At 40.2% G+C, this 22410-nt stretch overlaps 1 protein-coding gene across 2 annotated transcripts in view; it reads left to right on the forward strand.

The window, feature by feature from the left end:
- Positions 1 to 22410, forward strand: part of CA8 (carbonic anhydrase 8) — a 729036-nt gene that overhangs the window by 201861 nt on the left and 504765 nt on the right. Inside the window, exon 1 of one of the 2 annotated variants that reach the window (XM_044065479.1) lies at positions 2295 to 2378. The exons of the other annotated variant lie outside the window; for it this stretch is intronic. Coding sequence (XP_043921414.1) covers positions 2360 to 2378 — 19 coding nt within the window. The 5' untranslated portion in view covers positions 2295 to 2359. Of the gene's footprint in view, positions 1 to 2294; positions 2379 to 22410 lie in introns of those variants that run through there. 2 annotated transcript variants of the gene reach the window in all.

Genomic DNA, 22410 nt, shown 5'->3' on the forward strand with positions numbered 1-22410 from the left:
CACACACACACACACACACACACACACACACACACACACACTCACACGCACACACACGCACACACACACACACACGCACACACACACACACACAAAAGTAAACTATAATGCACTCATTGGGTTGTCCACAATCAGTATTTATATCCTGTCATTATGTTTATCATTTTGCCTGCCCTCCCCCAGACATAAATTAGGGAGTTCCCTTTTGGAATTGCAAAAGTCATAACTATAAGTCCCAGAATTATGAAACAAAAGTTCAAAAATGTAGAACAGGAAATGGCAGATAATGCTGTTTTCCCTTTAAGTTTGCTTTTCAGGGGGGTAAGCCCTACTCCCTGAACTGATATATACTAATTCCAAGACTACCATACCTCAAGAAAAGCAAATACTCTTGAGAAAAAACAGTCTCAAACTTGATATTTACCAATCCACAGTTCCACTCATTCAGTCTTGCTATTCTGGAGCTCACAGTTATGGGTCTCAGAATATTAAATTGTAACCAGCTTGACACTTATCCACTTGACATTTCCAATCCAGCCATCCTTCATGATGTTGTTAACAATATTCCTCCCTTCCACCCCCCCCCCCTGTCTTTTACAAGGTCTAGCTCTCCTTGTTCCATCCCAGCAGAAGGAAAGTACCTTTAGGTTATAGACAATGGAGGCAGAGAGGTGCATGTGTATCATACACTTGAGCAAGGTATGACTATACCATGTTTCCTGCTGTACGTTTGCTCCCTAGTCCTCATGATCAAACTTTGCCTGTTCAAATATGCCATCAAGGTTTGCTATATGCTTAAGAAATGTTGCCTGTTTGCCTTTTTTATTACTTATTTCTCATTTTCCATCAGTTCATCCAGTATTTTCTCTAAATCTGCTATTACAGGTGGATCTAGATTTCAATTTTTGTTTGCAAACTTTGTTTGCCACTACCATTATAATCCACAATAAGCCTACTTTATGCAACAGCTGTTGCTGGACCTCACCAATCCTCAACAAAAAGAAAGCTAACTCAGAATCTCCTATAAATGACTATGCCTGCTCACCCTTTGCTTAATCTCTCACAGCTCACACCATGCTTAGAACACTAGCATCCATTTCCCTGTATATCTGTCTCATACCACTGACATTTATTTCCTACTCCTGAAAAAATTTAGCTGATCTATACACACAAAGTCTAAACAGCCACTTGCGCAAGTGAGACGCTCGAGCAACAGATAAGTAGAATTATACACACAGCACCATCCTGCGTAACAGCCAACAGCAACGAATAGTCAAACCACTGCTGAAATATCCAAAAGCAGGTTTAATAGTAAAATAACTGGTAAAAAAGCTTACTTAATTCTTTAACTTCAACTCAACTCTTTAAAATGGTTTGTATTGGAATTCTGTCATTCAGCCCTTTTCCCCGGTCTGCTCTTAATCTAATTATCCAACGTGTCTCCGAGGTCTCAGTGGTGTTTCTAATATCCCCACCTCTTTCATTTTCATGAACTTGTTCTATCGCTGTAAACTCAAAAGCATGGGTTTGATCTACACCGGCAAAACATGTCTTAGCTACAGATCAAAGAATAGAAGTCTGTTCAAATAAATAGTATGGATTTTTATAGTTATGTTTTTATAAATGTTTTTATGTAACAATGAATGTTTCAAGCTATACTGAATGTTATAATATTATAATAGTATTTATAGGAATGCTTTATTTTTAAGAATAATTTTAAGGGGCAGATGAGACTATGGAGCTTGTGTATACATGTAGTTGTTTGAGCAAATGTAATTTAAAGCATTGGACAGGCAGGGGTTAAACACTTGGAAGCTGGATTTAATTGAGTAAGCTTGCTTATAGGTTCATGACTGTATGAACTGGTTTAAAAGAAGGTGTGTTAGAGTAAAGAATTTTTTATGAAGGTCTGAAGAACTGCTGTTTGAAACCACGAAAGCACTAACCATATTCACTGTTTTTACCAGTTATTTTACTATTAAACCTGCTTTTGGATATTTCAGCATTGGTCTGACTTTTCGTTGCTGTTGTCTGTTACACTGGATGGTGCTGTGTGTATAATTTTAGCTAATCTGGCTGGCATGGAAAAGTATTTATACAGATGCTTACATCCAAACATTCTATACTTCCTGGACTTTGCTGTCTTATGCAAAATATAACATATTCTGCTCCACTCTCTCTCTTCAATACACCTGTTAATCACTCTCTCCCACATTACATTGACATTTATTGTGTTTCACAGGTCACCTGTAGTGAGCAAACCCCAGTACTGCTGCTTATCCAAATTGTTAGGGATGGAGGGTCCCCGCCCAGGATTAACTGAAGTAAACCAAAACAGGATAAGCCATGAGTGGCGTAAATGGCATCTGGTGTAAGAGGTAAGACATTTAAGGAGACTGACATTTTAGACACTCATAATGCTGTGCATGCCCTCAGTATTGATCTTTTCCCCACTGTACTGTTCTGACAGACTTCCACTAGTCATTTAATTCGTCATCATTGTCAGCGTCAACAACTTCTGTTTCCCATTTTTCGACATGGGATCATTGTATTGTGTAGTGTACACAAGTAAGTACACTCAAGTAGTAGTAAACAGTGTATTTACTTTTATATAACTATTGTAAAATTGTCTATATCCTGTGGAGCTTCTCTCCCCGGGCCTTCACTGAAAACGGGCTTTTCCAGGCCCAGTGAACTATTCCGGTCATCAAACTGTAGTAAATAAAATGAATAAATTGCACTAACTGTCATCATCTCTCTTGATTCAGTGTCCTACCTTCTTCGACATTCATCTCTCCAACAGTCTCCTACTCAGTTTTGGATTAATTGTCTCCATTATCCATCCCCTTTTTCCCATTTTGTACATGGGGTTGGGGGTGACATGTCAACTGTCGCCATCGCTCTTCATTCAGCGCCACTCTGCTACCTTCATCAATTGTCATACTTGTCTGCTGCAGGTTTTTTCTCACATAATCCACCCATCTCTTTGCTGGATGCTCTTATTTCCTCTTGCTTCTTCCCATCTGTCCCAAATCGTCTCCACCAGATTTTCTTCTGCTTTCCAGTACATGTGTCTGAATCACTGTAATCTGTTCTCTTTGACATTCTGTTCAGTGGGAGTGACTTGGGCTTCTGTTTTGATGTCCTCATGTCTTTGGCTGTCCCACAGTAAGCATAATACTACTACCCATTGCAGGCACTTTATCTCTATCACCTCTAGCTTCCTCAACTGCTCTGTCCTCACTGTCCAGGTTTCTGAACCATACAGTAGTACTGGTCACATCACTGTTTTGTACACCATACTTTTCAGCTGCTTTGGCATTCTTCTTTCATACAGTACATTTGACATTGTGTGTCAGTTGGATGTAGCCCCTCTGACTCTGGCTTTGACTTCCTCATTCAGACTTCCTTTCTTCTCAACCACACCTCCCAGATACTTGAAGCTGTTAACCTATTCCACTGTTTTCCCATCTATCTCAATTTTCAGCTATTTTTGATTTTCCCCATTTGTTGCCATTGCAACTGTCTTATCTGTACTCATTTTTATCCTGTGTGCCTATGGTTTTGCATTCCATTTTCCTATTATTTGCTGAAGTTCTTGTTCAGAGTCTGCATATAATGTCACATCATCTGCATATAGCAGCTTTCATAGGTTCATAGGTAGGTACTAGGCTATCGACTCTGGGGCCTATATAAGCCTAGCCAAAAAGGTTTCCTGGCTTTCGCCACCCATGGAAATTATTTTCCTGTGCCCCTTTCAAGCAGTGCCTCTTTGTTAGCCAACCAGTATTCCTTCTTAGTCCAGTCTGTCTTTTCCAACTCCCACTTTTTCCTGCACTCCTCCTGTCTTTCGATGATGACTTTCTGGACTTCTGCTTTCCACCAGATTTCTTATGTACATTGCTTCCATACTGGCTCAGAAGCATATCTCTTCTACAGTCCTTACACATGCTGTTTTAAGGTGCTGTCATTCTTCTTCAACCCAATATTTGATCTTCTTTCTCAGGTGCTAGAGCCCTGAGTAATTCCTTAGACTCTTCACCCTAGTCTTTGTTGACCTTAGAGCCTTCTCTGACCACTGCTTGCAGTTGATTGTGACAGCCATCAATTTATGCTGTAGACCACCTATTTCACCATGAATGACTTTGCAATCACTGATTCTACCCTAATGCCCTTTTCTTACCAGGAGAAAGTCTACCTGAGTTGCATGTTGGTCCCTCCTGTATGTGATCTTGAGACACTCTCTCTTGCTGTAGCATGTGTTGACCACCATCAAGCCATTTGCCAGATAAAAGTCTAGAATGGCCTCTACTTCTTTATTCCTGTTGCTCCACCCATACAGACCCTGACAGTCCTCATATCCTGTTCTCTGTCCCAATCTGTACATTTAGGTCACCCATTATCAATACCAGTTCATGTCATACTGATTTATCTAATCTCCTCTCTAATAATGGCTCCCTATTTCCTAACTATGCTCATACTTTCTGTCTTACTCTTACCTACACTATTCTCAGTCTACCTTCTAACCTTCTTCGAAAACCCTCTCTATGGCCAACCTACCTTGTCACATAAGCAAACTCTACCTTGTTTGTACATTTCTTTCATGTCATACTCCAACAGTACCTCTACCCCCAACTACATTCTACCTAAATACCACAGACTCTCTCACATTAATCATGTCCTATCCACAGAAAGAAAACTGAAACTGAGAACCTACTTAAACAGCAACATAATAACCAAACCAAAGAACCACACCTTACAAGATGGAGACATCCACCCTAACCCTGGCCCTATCTACCCTTCGCCTCTAATTTCTAATACTAAACTCAACAATACTCTCCTAATAGGACATCTTAACATTCAAAGTATAAACAATAAAGTACCTCACCTTCATGCTCTCCTACATATCCATTCTTTTGACATTCTCTGCCTCTCAGAAACCTGGCTAAAGCCTGACACTAAAGATACAGAAATTATACCCCAAGGCTATAATATTGTTAGACTTGACCGCACTAAACGTAAAGGTGGCGGAGTAGCAATTCTTTTTAATAATCAACTAAATATATCCACCCTAACAATAGACCCAACCCAGGATAGCAAAGTAGAAGCCATTATAATCAAAATTCACTTGAACACCAAGAAATACCTTAACATTATCTGTATGTACCTACCCCCAGGTAATAACATACCCATTTTAGAAGCCTTTCTTAGCTGGGTATCTACAACTCACCCCCAAGAAACTATAATTCTAGGCGACTTTAATATAGACTGGAACAGCATAAATGCTGAAAATCCTACTTCCCATATGAACTTCCAAGGCTTCTCCCAAACCATTACCTCAACTACAAGAATCAATAAGCCTAATAATAAAGAAAGTGTTCTAGACTGGATACTAATAAACAATACCAAACATACATACAAAGTAGGAACCCTGCCAGATGATGTCAGTGACCACTCCTTGACTTATATAGCAAGAGAAAAGACTGACTTTACAAACCTCCCTAATACTAGAAAAATACGTTCCACAAAACAGTTTAACGTAGACTTATTTCAAAAGGAACTCAGCAAATGCAACTGGAATCCCTTAAAATTACTTCCTCTTGAAGATGCAGTATCATACTTTAACACTACTTTCTTATCCATACTTAATAGACATGCTCCTGAGCGTACCATTAGAATGAAATCCAATATAGCCCCATGGCTCTCAAGAGAAACCAAAAATCTAATTCTCTCCAGAAATAAAATCTGGACTAAATGGAGATGTTACAGAAATAATCCTGATCTGCTTCACTTCTGCCAGCTTAGAAACCTTACTAAAAAAGCAATAATTGCAGACAAAAAAAAACTTCTACTGCAAACTTCAACAGACTCATCATAACAATCCCAAGTACTTCTGGTCCTCAGTAAATAAACTCTTGTCCCCAGGTACAGCTAAAACACCTAGCCCTCTTAACGCAGACCCAGACACCCCTCACCAAACTGCTAATGCTTTCAACTTATTCTTTACTGACACTATTCATTCCCTAACTAAACAAATGAAAACCAAAAACTCAGACTCCTCCAATATCCTAGCTGATTCTTCCCCTAACTTTAAACTACAACCTATCTCAACCTCTTTCATCTACAAACGTATCCATAAACTCAAGCCTTGCACCCCCTCTGCTGATAAGCTCCCTTCTCTTTTTCTCCAAAAGGCTGCAAAAGTAATCGCATATCCTATTTCCATTCTCATAAACAGGACAATCCAAGAGGGAACCATCCCAGATATCTGGAAAGTGTCCTACATTATCCCTTTACACAAAGGTGGTAGCTCTATCGACTATTCCAACTATAGACCAATCGCACTCCTTTCTCCATTAGCAAAAATTATGGAAAAATGTATACACCAGCAACTTCTACATCATCTCTCCTTACATAACTTAATAGCCAACTGTCAACATGGCTTTAGACCCCATCACAGTACTACTACTGCTCTTCTATCCTTTGTAGACACCATCAATAGGAACCGCAACAATAACCTTCTCTCTTCTGCACTCTTTATTGATCTCTCTAAAGCATTCGACATGGTTAACCACTCTATATTAATCAATATACTCACATCCCTCTCCTTTGACAACCTTGCCATTAAATGGTTTACATCTTATCTTAGCAATAGACAACAAGCAGTTCTTTGGGGAAACCAAACTTCCTCTCAGTTACCTGTAACCATTGGTGTCCCTCAGGGCTGCATTCTTGGACCTCTTCTTTTCACCCTATTCATCAATGACCTACATCTAGCAACTCCTCAAGCAACCGTCATACAATATGCTGATGACTCTACCCTGATTTGCTCAGCATCTTCTTCTTCAGAACTTTTTTCACTTACTCAAAGCATTTTCAACACTGCTGAAACACGGTTTTCTAAACGCTACCTTCTGCTTAACGCCAAAAAAACTAAACTTCTCCTCTTCACCCCCACCTCTCAGTCCCCACCCCTTGATTTCACTATTTCATCAAACAATGCTACTGTCATTTCCCCTGGACCAACAACAAAACTATTAGGAATAACTATTGATAATAATCTCTCTTTTGATCAACACATTAACAACACTATTAAAATAGTAAACAGAAAAATTGGGTCCTTATATAGAATTAAACCCTTCCTAACTACTCCTGCCAGAGCTAAAATTGCCCACTCCCATCTTATGTCTACACTTCTCTATGCTTCTCCTATTTTCGCCAACCTTAGGAAAGCCAACCTTAACAAACTTGCCACATCCTATAACAACATTGCTAGATTTGCCACTGGCAACCCTTACAGAACACACCACTGTGTGAACTTGAAACAACTAGGATGGGTGGAATTTCAAAACCTTTTGCTTATCCCCCAACTCAACATTGCTCATAAATTACTCCACCAGTCCAATAACACCCCTATTCCCTCAAAACCTTTAATCCCTTATAATAATCTCAACTCCCTTCGATCTTCTAAGAAACTCAAGGCCTGCCTTACAAAGTCCAATAACTCAGCCGGTGACTCCCTTTTCTCTAATACAATTGGAAGGAGCTGGAATCTGCTACCCAGTGAAATTACACTAATCACATCTTTACCACTCTTCAAACAAGAAATTAAGAATTACTTCCAAAGTCATTGGCTCTGTTCCTGTATTAAACCTGACTAATCTTCCTACCTACTTCTGTTATCCTCCTCCTCAATTTTCCTCCACTCTCTCAATTTTTTTTTTAAAACTATTTTCTAACCCTTTTATCCTTTTCCTCTCTTTGGCTTATATCCAGTAGGTCTTTTTACTGCTCATATTCCTTTCTTAGATTACTTCCATTTATACCCACTTATATTGATATAGCTCTCTTTCTCTGATATTAACCCCTTTGTTAACCTCTAACTCTCTTTGAACAATGACTTGTTACCCTATATTTCATGTTGTCATCTCATCCTTCAACATGAATTTTTGATACTTATACAAGTTATAATTTTATATATTTTCTTAATTAAGTTTTTTTTTTATTTTGATGTTGATATTGCTGTTTTTTTTACTGTTAATATTTCTTTTTGATTGCACGATTCTTTTTTTGTGTCTATTTCTGTGTGGAGCTTTTCTCCCCAGGCCTCTACTGAAAATGGGAAATATATCCAGCTAGACTAGCCCGGTCAACAAATGTAAAATAAAATAAAATAAATAAATAGTAGGTCCTGCAACTGCTGTCTGAAAGCACTCTTTTCCTTACTATCACAACCATGCTGTGGGGCATTGGCTGAGACTTTGAATAGTGCCCTATTCTTACACTGGAGTCTAATTTTTTCTGAAGCCTCTTTCTCACCCCAATTCCCAAACCATTTCTAGTCTGTCTTCCTCCTGAGTAGTAGATTCTGGATCCCAAGCCAAGTGGCTTTCCATCTTGTCTGCTGCATACATAAGATGTCCAGCCTCTTCCTTACCACCATATCATCCACTTCCAAGCTGCATCCTGTCAGTGAACTTATACTGAGTGCAGCAATCCTTAGTTTATGTTTGGCAGGTTGATTGGTTTTATGTCCGACTTTCACTCAACAGAGCAATCCCTGGTAACCCAAGCAGGGCAACTGGACACTGGCCAGCCCATAGCTTATTGACCCATGACTGCTGGGCTTTATTGTGGGCAAACACTTGCTGATAGGGACACATTCACCCTTCCCACCACCATTAGCATGGGTTCTTGGTTTAGGTTAAAGTAGGCTGGGTCCTCAACCCCCTTATCACTGGCAAAATACCCATGCCAATTTTTGTCAACATTAATTGAGATGACCAAATCACTTAGAGACAATTTCTACACCATTAAGTGGCTAGCCCTGACACGGTGTGTAGTCTGTGATCCATATTATCCATTTTAAAGGACACTGCTCACTACATTTAATGTCCAAAGTGGTACGTCTATTTAACTCTTCTCCTATAGGCACCATCTGGAATCTGTGCTGCTACCCTCAACTCCATTCTTGGGTGAATTTGAGGTGGAAACATTCAGCATGTTTTTTTGAAGTGGGAGGAATCCCACAGACGCACAGGAAAAACATGCAAACTCCATACAGGCATTGACCAGAGGTCAGGATCGAACCTTGAACTAAGTCACACACATGTGCACCTGGACATATGCACTCCATCCCACCTAACTGAAATCAAGACACATGGCTGGTAGTCAGGACTTTATCCCTCTACACCACTGGTGTAGTCTGCAAAGAAGATATTCTTAAATGTTTCTGCCTCCCTTGCAATGATAGCAGAGCTGATTTCATTTGTATACAGTGTAAATGAAAGGATCTCGCTACATAGACATTCCCATTAGCTCAGTCTATGTTCCATCACTCTGTGGGGTTGTCTGTTGTTGTGAAGTGGCTGTTGCACCATGTTCCTATGCTTGGTACAGCATTAAAATGGAATATTGTTCTGTATATGTATTATGATATATTGTGTGCCATTTTACTGTGAGTGCTGGTAAATGTTGTTTGATGACAGTCTGCTGAGAAACATCAGTGTGGCACAGTCATCTGTGCAGCATATATTTTTTATTGCTAGCAGTAGCCCATGGTAGGACTGCAATAAATGTATGCCTGTCACTCTCTATCTTCTCAACAGTTCATATGTTTCTGAATAGCACAGACTGACCAAATGACATTTACATACCTATTGCCATAACTGGTTTCCTCCAAGTATGCAGTAGTATATGTGGTTACTCCAAGGGGATTGTGCTCATTTATGAATATTGTAAGGCACTTGTATATAGTATTTACCAGATTTCAGCCCTGCACAATTGTAGATCATAGTTATGAATCCATGCCATCACGTCCGGGTCCTGCTGGAGTACATTTTGTTTGTTTTGAGGAGTACCTTAGACAATGCATCTACAATGTACATCTGTCTAGTTTGCTTACAGAAGTTAAATCAAATGACCGTAGTCACAGGGACATTCTCTGAAGTCTCAGTGGCACTTTAGGTGGTGGTTTGTGGGAAAAAAACTGCAAAAGTTTGTGAACAGACTCTACGATAACTCACTGGCTATAGACACTTTTATATTTTTCACATCTGTACACACTAGCCACTCAAACTTTTTCAATGTTTGCATATTGAGTGTCTGAACATGTTATTGTTGTAGATCCATATGCCACTGGCTGAATCTCTTGCAACAGCACTGCTCCTATGCCGGATTGGTTGGCATCTAAATTAAATACCACATACTTTAGTAAATCATAATACCTCCATTTTGGAGATGCAGTCATTTATTTCTTAAGGCGTAGAAAATTCCATTACTGTTGTTACCAGTGCAACATACAGGAGCAGCCTTAGGTCAACTGGTGCCCTAGGCAAAAGGGCTTCATGGAGCCCCCCACCACACCACCCGGTGCCCCTATCCTGGTCTATCTACACCAAATAAATACTGGAAAAGTGCCCTGCTAGAGCAGTGCCCTAGGCAGACGCCTAGTTGGCCTATGCCTAAGGCCAGCTATGGCTACATAATACCCTAGTTGGACAGGAATTGAACCACACTCAAATATCTCAGAAGTGAATGATTGTCACCAGGCTTTCCATATGAGCCATTTCCCTTACATTCACAGGTTTTGCTTAAATCTTTAAGTGGTCAAAACATTTTGCATATATTCAGTGCTAGTGACACATTTCTGGTATTTGCCTTTATTAAGACTTAAAACACTGTAGCCAATCAAGCAAACATTTTAACCTTGCTTTTTACTGTTTAATGATTTCATCACAACCCAGAATGCCATCACTGATGTTTACAACGCCCTCTAAACTTTCAGTGATTTGAGCCACTGTCCAATGAAATACCTCTGGAACATACAAGATTACAAAAGGTATCTCCTCATAGCAAGCAGATCCAAAATCTCTCATATCAAGCATAGACTATGAGGTCTACCAAAGTAACCCATGAACTTAGGCTAGTGCCTGAAGCTAAGGCTAATTAAACATTCTTCTTCAAGTATGTTAGGAAACTAAGGAACAGCACCCAACACAGCTTTCAACTCATTCAAAATAATACCTCCCAGTCTAGCCCAACAGACATTGTCAGTATACTATTAAATGCTAACTTTACCCTCAATACTTGTATCCAAAGTCCACAAATCCCCAAATCCCTTACACATGCTGTACTTAAAGTGCTGTCTAAAATCAAAAATACATCTTACATAGGTACTGACAATATGTCTGCATATTTAATAAAAAGAGCCAAGCATGCCCTAACACAGACATTCCTCAAACTGTTTAACCTAAGTTTAGCAACAGGTTTTGGGCCTAGAGATTGGAGAACCACTGTGATAAAGCTGCCGCACAAGAGTGGACCTACTACAGGCCTTGTAAATTATGCACCCATCAGCCTGACAAGCCTCATCTGTAAATCTGTGGAATGTATTACAACTGACCTCATCAACTATGATGTCCTGTCTAAAGAATCTGGTTAACTTTTTCAAAAGGGTCACAGAGGCTGTTGACGGTGGTCACACTGTTCACATGTCATATCTTGAACTGGCCAAGGCACTCAAAATTATACCCCATGTTGGCATTGTAAGTAAGCCAAATGCTTAAAATTTGATCCCTATGTGGTAAGATGGATAGCAAACTGACTAAACAACAGAACCCACACAGTTCAGGTGGAAAGCACCTCATCAGAAAGTATGAAGGTAACCAGAGGTGTCTCTCAGGGCACAGTGTTGAGACCCTTTTATTTCAGCATTTAGTTTTCCAATTCCCAGACTAGGAACCATGACCTCTGGATAACAAAGTCTGTGATTGTCTATAAATTGAGAGTTATTGTCAAGTCTCTCATTCTGATGACCTAACCCTTCAGCAAATCCTCACACTCATAAAAACTTGGTGTATTAAAGGCTCTTTAAATGCAAAGAAGTGCAATATCATCATATCTGATAAACAACCCTTCTCTTCAACATTTTGTATATTCAATACCCACTACAAAATGAAATTGAAGTTAGGCACCTTGAAACATGGCTTGATAATTCCCTTTCTTTCAGTCATCATCTGACAAATGTTGTAAGAAAATCCTTCTACTCATTGCAGCTAATTGCTAAGTAAGTATTATCCAGATCTACGGAGGTCATTGTTCCCTTGTATTCAACACTGAGAGCAATGCTCCCTTCTGGATGTATTTCAATAGACATATCAAACAACTAGAAAGACACCAGAGGTTCCTAACTAAAATCATTGGCTTAAATATCCTGAGCTAGATGCACTGTCTCTCTATTTAGTATCCCATAGGTTCTTGAGGGAACATAAATGCCTTGCATTCCAAGTCATTAAAACCCCAGTTGTCATGGATCTCCTGAATCTCTGCACATCTAATAGTACCACAAATAACACAGCAAAAGTCACATCTTCAGTAGCTTTGTTGGTCTGTCCCTTTGACCTTTTTGCTAATGTAGTCCATCACCAGTATGAACAGCAGTAGACTCTGAGCTGGACCCTGATGCACACCCACTACTGTTTGTACATGTGCCATTGAGTGCATAGCATGCACTACTTTTACCAGTGTTTCTGGGACTTTGAACCATTGCAAGACTGCCCAAATCAGCTTTCTCGGGACCTTGTCATATGATGCTTTCTCCAAGTCTAGGAATTCCCAGTTATACTCTTTCCTCATCTCCTGTTTCTTTTCAAGTATCTGTCTCACTGCAAACCTTGGGTTGGTTGTGCTGCATCTTGATCTGAATCCAAACTGCTCATCTCTTGTCATACTTTCTACTACTCTGTGTATTTATCAATCACACTCCCTAGAAGTGACAGGAGTTTGATACCTCTATAATGCCCACAGCTATGACTGTCTCCTTTCCTCTTGTGCACTGGTTCTAGAATGCTTATTCTCCAGTCATCTGGAATATTTTTTTCTCTCTCCATACTGCTATGAATACCCTCTGGAGCCATTTATCCCCTAACTCACCCATCATCTTGATCCCACTGATGCAGATGTTTTCCAGGAGGGGCTGACACAGAAAAACAACTGGCGTCAAAGGCATGGACTAAAACTAAATGCCAAGAAATGCATAATGGTATCCTTTGGGAAATCACCCATCCTTGGTAACTATCATATTGAGAACACACGCCTTAGAGTTGATGCAGTAGTCAGGGACGTAGGGACACAGATAGTAATTTAGCCTTTGACCATCATATGTCTACAGTGGTGAGGAAATCATTCTATGTTGTGCAACTTATAAACAAAGGTATGGCATCTAAGTCCAGGGAAATCATTGTTCCACTGTAGTTGGCATTCATCAGATCTATCATTGAGTACAATGCCCCCTTTGGTATGTACCTAACCAGGCATATCCAACAACTGGAACATCCACAGAGGTTTCTCACTAAAAGAATACAGGACGTAACTAATAAGTCCTATGCAGACTGCCTCAAGGCCCTATCCCTGTATTCTGTCTCCTACAGGCTTTTGAGGGGTGATCTATGCCTGGCATACAGGATGTTGTTAGACCTCACTCTGATGGACCTTCTGCATATCCACAAAACAAACAGCACCAGAGTTACCCATGCTACAGACTTAAAACTTGCCTGTGATATAAACAGGACCTGCTGGAGAGATAGGTATGTATCCCAGAGACTACCCCATCTATGGAACAGGCTCCCCATCCATGTGAAGCAGAGCTCCTCCCTAACCCAATTCAAGTGCAATTTGGACAATTGGATAGGAAACCGAAAATTCATCCCTGGTTTGGCAGCTATTCTCTAATGGACAGAGGTAACCTGTAAATGGTTCATCTCCCAGGTCCATGCTTACACTTATCAAGGGTATCAGAACTTGTCAGAAATTTGGGATGTATGGCTAGGCTTAAAAAGGCCCTTGTGGTCATTAGCCTAGTAAACACCTATGAACCTGATGGCATGCCATCTCCCAAATGTAAACTATTCCTGCTATGCGAAGAGCTGTTAATGACATTCAATTCCTTTCTATGCTAACAAACCTCATTACTTACTCTTGCCATAATCTGACAAGTATGGAGTCTACTGCACAGCAGCAGAGTCCATCCAAAGTCTGCTGATGTCACAGCTCCTCCCACAGGTCAATGTTTGTACTGTAGGAATATAGCTTGTCTGTACTACCATTACTGACAGGTGGAGATGTAAGTCCCCGTAGATACCCAGCAGGACAGCATTACTTGTCTGTCTGATGTGAGACTGCATGTATGACAGGTAAAATGTCTCTCATGCAGGCATTCTCATATCTGAAACAATAAATAGGGATAGCATGCAGTAGAGCTGCACTAGGAAAAGTGCAGTTTGATTGCAGAAAAAGTTTAAGATCTAAATCACCGCCACTGTAAAACAGGAACAACTCACAAATCACTTCTAGACTCATGTGCCATCCTCATCTGCTCCTGGATTGGTTTCCAGGATTCTGTATTACAGCTCTGCTTGTGTGTGGGAATTTTAACTGCAGGGAGTACATGTTGGTCACTGTTGCTACACTGGAATGGTTCATTGGCTTCAATGGGTTGCTCTGCTTTTTAGGGTTTTTACACTGGCATTCAAAATAAATGTAAAAACTCTTAAGTGTATCATTGTACTGAAACCATTTCTTATTTTGGAATTGGACATAGGGCTGCAACAGTCCAAAATGTCTGCATGATTTGGACGCTGGTAGAGTCTGTGAAACAGGGTACAGTGAAACCACTTGGGTAGTGTGTTACCCCATACATTTCATAGGTTCATGGGTTCATAGGTATACACCAGGCTAATGACCACCAGGGCCTTTATAAGCCTAGCCACACAACCCAACCCAATTGTGTCCCTATGTATCAGGGGCATTTATTAGGACGGGATATGTTATGAAGTTTCCAGAGGTTATGTGGGAAGGTATGTTAATTTGAGCATAGTTAATGTTTGCCTCTGTCTATCAGATGTGGGATGAATTTCTGATTTTCCATCCATTGATCAAGGTTATACTTAAATAGTTAAGGATGAACTCTGTTTCACATAGGCAGGGAGCCTGTTATGGTGCATGGGGTTATGCTGATACACATATCTGTCTCACCAACATGTCCTATTTATGTCACAAGCAAAATTTAAATGCTTGGATCTAGTGTTGTGATGCTGCTCATTTTTTTGATGTGCAAAAGGTCCATCAGAGCTTGATCTGAAGATGCATTGTATGCCAAGCACAGATTGCATCTCAGTGACCTATAGGAGACTGAGTGTAGAGATATGGCTTTTAGGCAATCCATATAGAACAATGTTTTTATACCCTGGATTCTCCTGCTAAGGAACCTTTGTGGGCATTCCAGTTGTTGCATATGTCTGGTCACCTGTATGCAGAAGGAAGCTTATACTCAAGTATGGGTCTGTTAAGGGCCAAATAAAAAGTGGTATTATGACTTCTATGGATCTGGATACCATGACCTTACATATAAGTTTGGCGACATAGAATAATTTTCTTACTACCTTGGTCTCATGTTGGTTAAAAGCCAGATTACTGTCTGCATATGTTCAGAGATCCTTGACTAATGCGTCAACTGAAAGGGGTGTCTTAGTGATGGAGTAATTTGCCTGGGTGGCTGTTTTCACAAAAGGCATTATAATGCATTTCTTGGCACTGAGTTTTAGCCCAGGACTTCGGCACCAGTTATTTATCTGTGTTAGACCCTCTTGTAAGATGTTTGTATCATTGGGGGGGACTATTATAGCTCCCGGTTTGCAGTCATCTGAAAACTTGGTCAGCCAAAGGCCCCTGATATTAGCCTTTACCTCAGAGAAGTAGATGCCAAATAGGAGTGACCCCAGCAAGGAGAATTGAGGCACCCCACTGGTGACCAGTCTCTTACTGGAGGTGGTCTCACCAATTCCAACTTCCTTGGTCCTGTCTGTGAGCCAGCTGGTAGTACAGTGAGGTATGTAGGGGGTTATACCCAGTTCAATGAGTTTGTCAACTATACCTGAGTGGGCTATTGTATTGAACACTTTAGCCAGGTCTTTGTAAGTAGTATCCACCTTTTAACTCTCATTTACTGCCTTGGTGATCTTCTCAAAGATATCCACCAGGTTTAGTAAGCATAACCTTCCATTGATAGAACCAAACTGGGTTAGGTCTAGTGTCTGAACATTGCTATTATCTTTGTTGATCATTACCATGATAATGTGTTCCATGGCTTGGCATATTAGACTAGTCGGACTAATGGGTCTGTAGTTTCCAGGGTCAGTTGATGGTACAGCTTTATGAAGCAGGGTAACCACTGCAGTCCTCCATTCTCATGGTACAAAGCTTCTTTTGGGGCTATATTTGAAACGTGACTCAAGTAGTCCTGATAGATCATGTTTCAATATATTTAGGAGGCATCCCAGAATATTATCATGACCCAATGACGCTGTGTTTTTGGCTTAGCGAGCACTGCCAGGACCTGCTCTCTGATAATAGCTCAGAGTTGTGCTAGTAGGTATTTCATGGGGTGAGGAAGGGGGGAATTTCATGGAAGGAGATAGGGATGAGATGCAAAGTCTTGAAATCTATATATTCATAAGTAAGTACTAGGGTAACTCACCTTGTGGGCTATTTTAAGCTAGTCAGTTTCCCTTTACATTATGACTGTAAGGAAATCACCTTGACTATTATATCAGCCTAGCTAATAACCAGGTAGTGACCGACCACTGTACCTTGTGTCTGTGAGGTAAACACCTCAGCCATTGTGTGCCAACCCCCAACTAAAGGATAAGCTATCAGTCTGCAGACTTTTATAAACCTAGTTAATAACCACAGGTCAAATAACTATGAGGTAAGAAATTTAACCATCTGTGTCTAATGCCGTCTAATGCCAACCCATCTGTTTATATACCGATGACGCAGATGTTCATCTTATAACTTTGATAAGGAATTTAGGCTGTGCATAGTGTAAAGTTTGATCCATACCTTTGTAAACGTAAGGCATTTGGCATTTAGGGTCAAGTCAAGCAGTACCCCATATGTGTAATAAAATCTGTACCATGCAAATCCATTTACACATTATTGTTTACTTCTAGCTCTGTACACTCCAGACAGCAGAAATTACTAATAGTGATTACTGGTGACTCTAGTTTATAAGTAATATGTATTCATTATAGGACAAGAAGAGCATGGTGGGTGTGAGCTGATTGCAAAATAACAATTCTGTTTTAGTTTATCATACTATTATGCCATTAGAAGGCATTAGACTTGTTTTATAGCATATTACATGCCTATTGAGCTTAACAGTATAGTGAGGCGTGCATACTATATTGACAACTATAAGTTCATGCAAGTCTGACAGTTCTACTTCCAAATATTCTTACTGATTGAGTGCCATTATTAAGACCAGGCTTGCAACACAGATTGTTAAACCTCAAAGAGTTGTGCAAAGTGCCTTTAATACCAGGGACCTGGTATTATTATACAGCTCTTAGGAGCATCTCGCTCTGCTTATAAAATAGACTCCCTACCAAAACAATAAATAAATAAAAATAAATAGGAGGGGAAAGCAACAGAATAAAGGAGCATTTATAGAACAAAAGAGAAAAAGTAATCTGTACACATAGTCCCAAGACATGCACACATAACACACACATGCACGCACACGCGTGAGCACACACACATACATGCACACACACACACACAAACACACACACTGGACTGTTTGAGGGCATACTGAACTGCATAAAATATTACATTTGCCTACCATAGGTTGCAGTAAGTTGTCCTGCTAAACAGTGGTGATGAAGGAAGTCTTGCAGAGATTGAAGGTGTCTTTCCACTGCCCACTCAGCTGCAACCTTTACCAGGTCCTAATGCATATTCCCTTCATGGCTAGCCAGATTATACCACACCCAAGTGTCCACAGAACTGGAGTCACCGCCCCAACCCTGAGAATAAATCTTCAGGCAGTTGGGGGTGGGGTAGTGAACATTCCTTGACCTGGGATGTAACACTCTGGGCTGCCCCTGAGATACATGGAATGTGGAAAATGGAAATTAAAAGGAAGAGAAAGAAAACAATGAAACAGTAAATAAATAGATATATAACAGAGAGAGAGAGAGAGAGACAGAAAGAGAGAGAGAGAGAGAAGAAGGACAAAATGTTGCTGTTGCAGTATTATACTGATAGTGCATATTAAACATGTCTTATGCAAGTTTACGTAATCAATTTATGCAGCATTTTACATTTTGCAATAATGTTGCTAGATGATACTTCAATATTGGCTTTATTGGAAGGGCTACTTATGGTAATTGCAATATTTCTGTAGTTATATCTGAAGCATTTCATCAAAAAGTGTAATGCATGTTTTTTGGGCTGGTACAATCTGAACAGATAATAAATGACTACATTTTTTATGCTTATCTAATGTCATAAGTAATACATGCATCCACCTTCAATAAGTCTCTCTTAAGTTGTCTGATTGGTACATAATGTATGAGGTTTCCTTCTCAGCTATACAAGTAAGAAGAAATGGAATGCATACGTGTTTAACTATTCTATGACTGCCTTGCTTTGTTACTGCAGTGTCACTTATGCAACAGATAGCACACTCACCTTTGGTGCATAAGGCTGTGGGATCTCTTCCCACACCAGGTTGATTGGTTGCTGACATTGCAGTGCAGCATGGGGGGGGGGGGGGTGCTACACTCCTGAGTGTAGCATCTTTCAGATGAGACATTAAACAAAAGCCCCATCTGCTATAGTTGGTGGCAGCTCAGGTGTATATTAAAGATTGCTTGACACCTGTTGAAAAGAGTAGAGAAAGTTCCCTGATACTGTGGCCAAATTTCCCTTGGTAGTATAAATACCACCTCTGGTCTCCCTGATGACAGGCATATGCCTAATGGGACTAACTCGGTCAACAAAAGATGAATAAGTAGTAGCACAAGAGTCTTCCAGCAAGGACCAGTCTGCTTACATTCTAACAATTTATCATTTAATTTCATAACTTCTGTTATTTTCTTGGTAGAAGAAATTGTTACAGGATATGCTTGGTTCCTGGGATTTGCTACTTTATAAGGCACCAGGGTATCCTTTGGAATAGGGAGGTGTTGTTACTGCTGAATTGCTTTTTACATTTCCTTATATATTTCTAACTTATGCTTTACCAAATAAATGCATTATGATGTGCAGAACTTGGTTCTGTTTCTCTGAGGTAAAATATTTTCAGTTTCAGCTTTAAAGCACACAATTCATACTTGTTGGTAAAATTAATTTAGCAGTACAGAATACAATGATGTTTATGCATGTCATTCACTTGTTGGTTTGTCCACCACTCCCTCTGTACATAAGCTGTGGTGGCTCGCTCTGGTCAGCCATTTTGTAAGTGCCACAACTGTTCTGTAAAGAAGTTACATATTTTACAAAGTCAAGCAGTTTGCACATTAATAAAATAATGAGGCTTTACTTATCCCTTCTACTAAAACCCTGAAACAGATTTCAGAGTTCATTGTGTCTGCATACTTTAAAAAAAGTTAAACATTTCCTACAAATTGTTGCACTCACAAATATGAAAATCAATGCAGTCAGTAATACATGCAGACATACATACATCTGATTTAGTTTAATGATTTAAAAACGCAGAGCTACAGCATTTTACTTACATTAATCTTTTTATATTACAGCACAAAATCCAATATGCTTAGTATAGAACTCTGCACATGAGCTACCCACTGTGTCAGCTCGTACTCTCTCTGGCTCTGCAGGTCATCATACCTGTGCTGACACTCTGCTGCTTATAGTGGGGAATCCCTGTCAGAGATGACAGGTACATCTCTAACTTCCAGATATTAGTTATTTTTCCATTCATTTTTCTGCAGGTGTAACTTCTGCAGTAGGTAGGAAGAATCTTGGTCTCTTTCTCAGAATAGCTTGGAGTACAGCCCTGAACTTTCACAGATGCGGTCTTGCAAATTGTCAGTGATAACACACTGAACTGTTTGAGGCATACTGAACTACAAGTCAGGAGACAGAGGCTGTGAACCACACACTCTTGGTGGGACCCCAGTATGCCCACTCCATGAAGCCATAAAGGGATAATACCTAAGAAATGTGTCTAAAATTGGTTTAGTAACTGGACTGAGCAAGTCACGTGGACTTCTTCAGCTTGTATCTTCATTGGTATTACTACTTTAGCTATGTGACTGGAACATTTTCAGCAATATGATATATGCAGAATGGCTTTCACAGCATATGAATGAATTGAAAAGTGCATCAGTGCTCATTGCTTTGGTTAATGAAAGCATTTATGAGACAATTTGTAATGCAACCCGTGTTGCTGTGATGCAGTCATTTATGGTAAATCGGTTCATTATTGCACTCTTAAATGCTATTGTGGTCCGATTTTAAGAAAATCATTAATATAGTTTTGAAAGGTCTAATATGGGTTATAGGGATAAATTATTAGTAGGTTATGTTCATTTCTACAGACTGTTGTTGTACTGAATTCATATGGAGAATTGTACCTCATACACCCTCATGCTATGAAGAACTACTCCAGGTGCAAATGACAACTGGCAAGATACCCATCCAAGTTATATCAAGCTATAGACCCCCCTCCATGACTCAGGACACCTATTCCTCCTACCTGGATCTACTTGACTCCATCAAGGTACCCCCCTAACACTCTGATCCTTGGTGACTTCAACTACTCCCCCATAGACTGGGTGAATTATTCCTGCTCTAATGCACTCATCCAATGATTTCTTGACTTCATCAGTTCTAATGCACTAGTCCAGCTTGTCTCACCCCCCACAAGAGGAGATAATATTCTAGACTTGGTTCTCACCAACGTGGGTGACTGCTGCACCACTCCCATAGTAAGTTCTTCCCTGGTGAGATCAGAGCATTGGTCTGTCTCATTTGAAGTTTCTATCCCATCCAACCACTCCCCAGCCGTAACCAGGCTAAAAAACTTCTCAAAAGCTGAATACAACCTTCTAAGGGAGGGTATCAATACCTTCACACTACTGACCCCCTCAGAAGATGCAGACATCTATGCTGAGCAGTATGCCAGTGCAGTATACAAGCACCTGTACAACTGCATGGACTCAGCCATACCCAACAGAACTAAAATCTGCTCCTCAAGGAAACACAAACTTATCTGGTGGACATCCTCTATCAACAGGCTTTACAACAAGAGGAAGAAATTATTGTCCAAGGGTAAAAAGGCACACATTCCCAATTGGAAAAACTCCCTTATTAGCTTTAACAAGCAAATTAGATCACTAGTGAAAAGCTCCAAATCCAATTCTGAATTGAAACTAGCCTCCATAACAAAGGGTAACCACAAAGCCTTTTTCAGTTACAGCAGGAACCTCCATGGCAAAGCCCAGGTTTGTTCCGAATTAGTTCTTAATGGTGCCACTTATATTGATCCTGTTAACTTAGCCAACCTGCTAGCAGATAGGTTCTGTGCAAACTTCACTCCCCTGTCCCCCCAAAAGGCCCATTTGACATACCGATACTTGTCCTGCACCTCACAAATCTATAGATCAAGTGTTAAAGGCCCTATCCAAGGCAAAGAACACAACTTCCATGGGACCTGATAGTATTCCAGGCTGTATTTTGCACCATCTTAAGCAAGAACTAGCCTTGCCATTGAGTACTGTATTCAACCATAGCCTAAGTACAGGCGTCATTCCAGCAGAGTGGAGATTTGCCATTGTCATTCCCTTGCAAAAAGGTGGTGCCATTACTGACCCTGGAAACTATTGCCCCATTATCTTGCCAAAAGCCTAAAATAAGGGGGGGGGGGGCAAAGGCCCAAAAATAGAGACATATTTTAAATATTGTGTTATAAACTTAGAAAGCTGCTAGAATAACAGCATTTGTGTTAGCATGCATTTTCTGAAGTAAATAAAGTCTGAAACTCAAATATATATCATTATTTGTTCATTATTTAGTGACTTCAATCCTCTGTGATTTGCCAGAAAACCACAGATTTTATGAGGAACAGACCAAATATATGAGGCAAAAATCTGGACATTCTGTGAAAATCTGTACAGTCGAGAGGTATGAGCTGCTTGACAAGTCTGATCTGTAAGGCCATGCAGTGTATTATTATGGACCTCATAAACAAGGACATAAGCAATCTCCAAGCACTTGACCCCACCCAGTTTGGATTCGTCAAGGGCAGATCTTGCCTATTGAACCTGGTTGACTTTTTTTGAGACTGTCACCAAGGCCGTGGATGAGGGAAGGTCAGTACATACAGCTTACCTTGACTTGGCCAAAGCCTTTGACACAATCCCCCACTCGGGCATCATCAAAAAGCTAACACAACTTGCCATAAATCCCTATCTCATCAGGTGAGTGGCCAACTGGCTCACCGATAGGACCCACAAGGTCAAAATAGGTGTCTCTACCTCTGACAGCAGACCTGTCACTAGTGGTGTTCCCCAGTGCTTCTCAGAGGTCCGGGCAAAGGCAAAT

The sequence above is a fragment of the Protopterus annectens genome, chromosome 3.part0, assembly GCF_019279795.1.
Source record: "Protopterus annectens isolate FY-2018-M chromosome 3.part0, PAN1.0, whole genome shotgun sequence".
In the NCBI taxonomy this organism is placed as follows: domain Eukaryota; kingdom Metazoa; phylum Chordata; order Ceratodontiformes; family Protopteridae; genus Protopterus; species Protopterus annectens.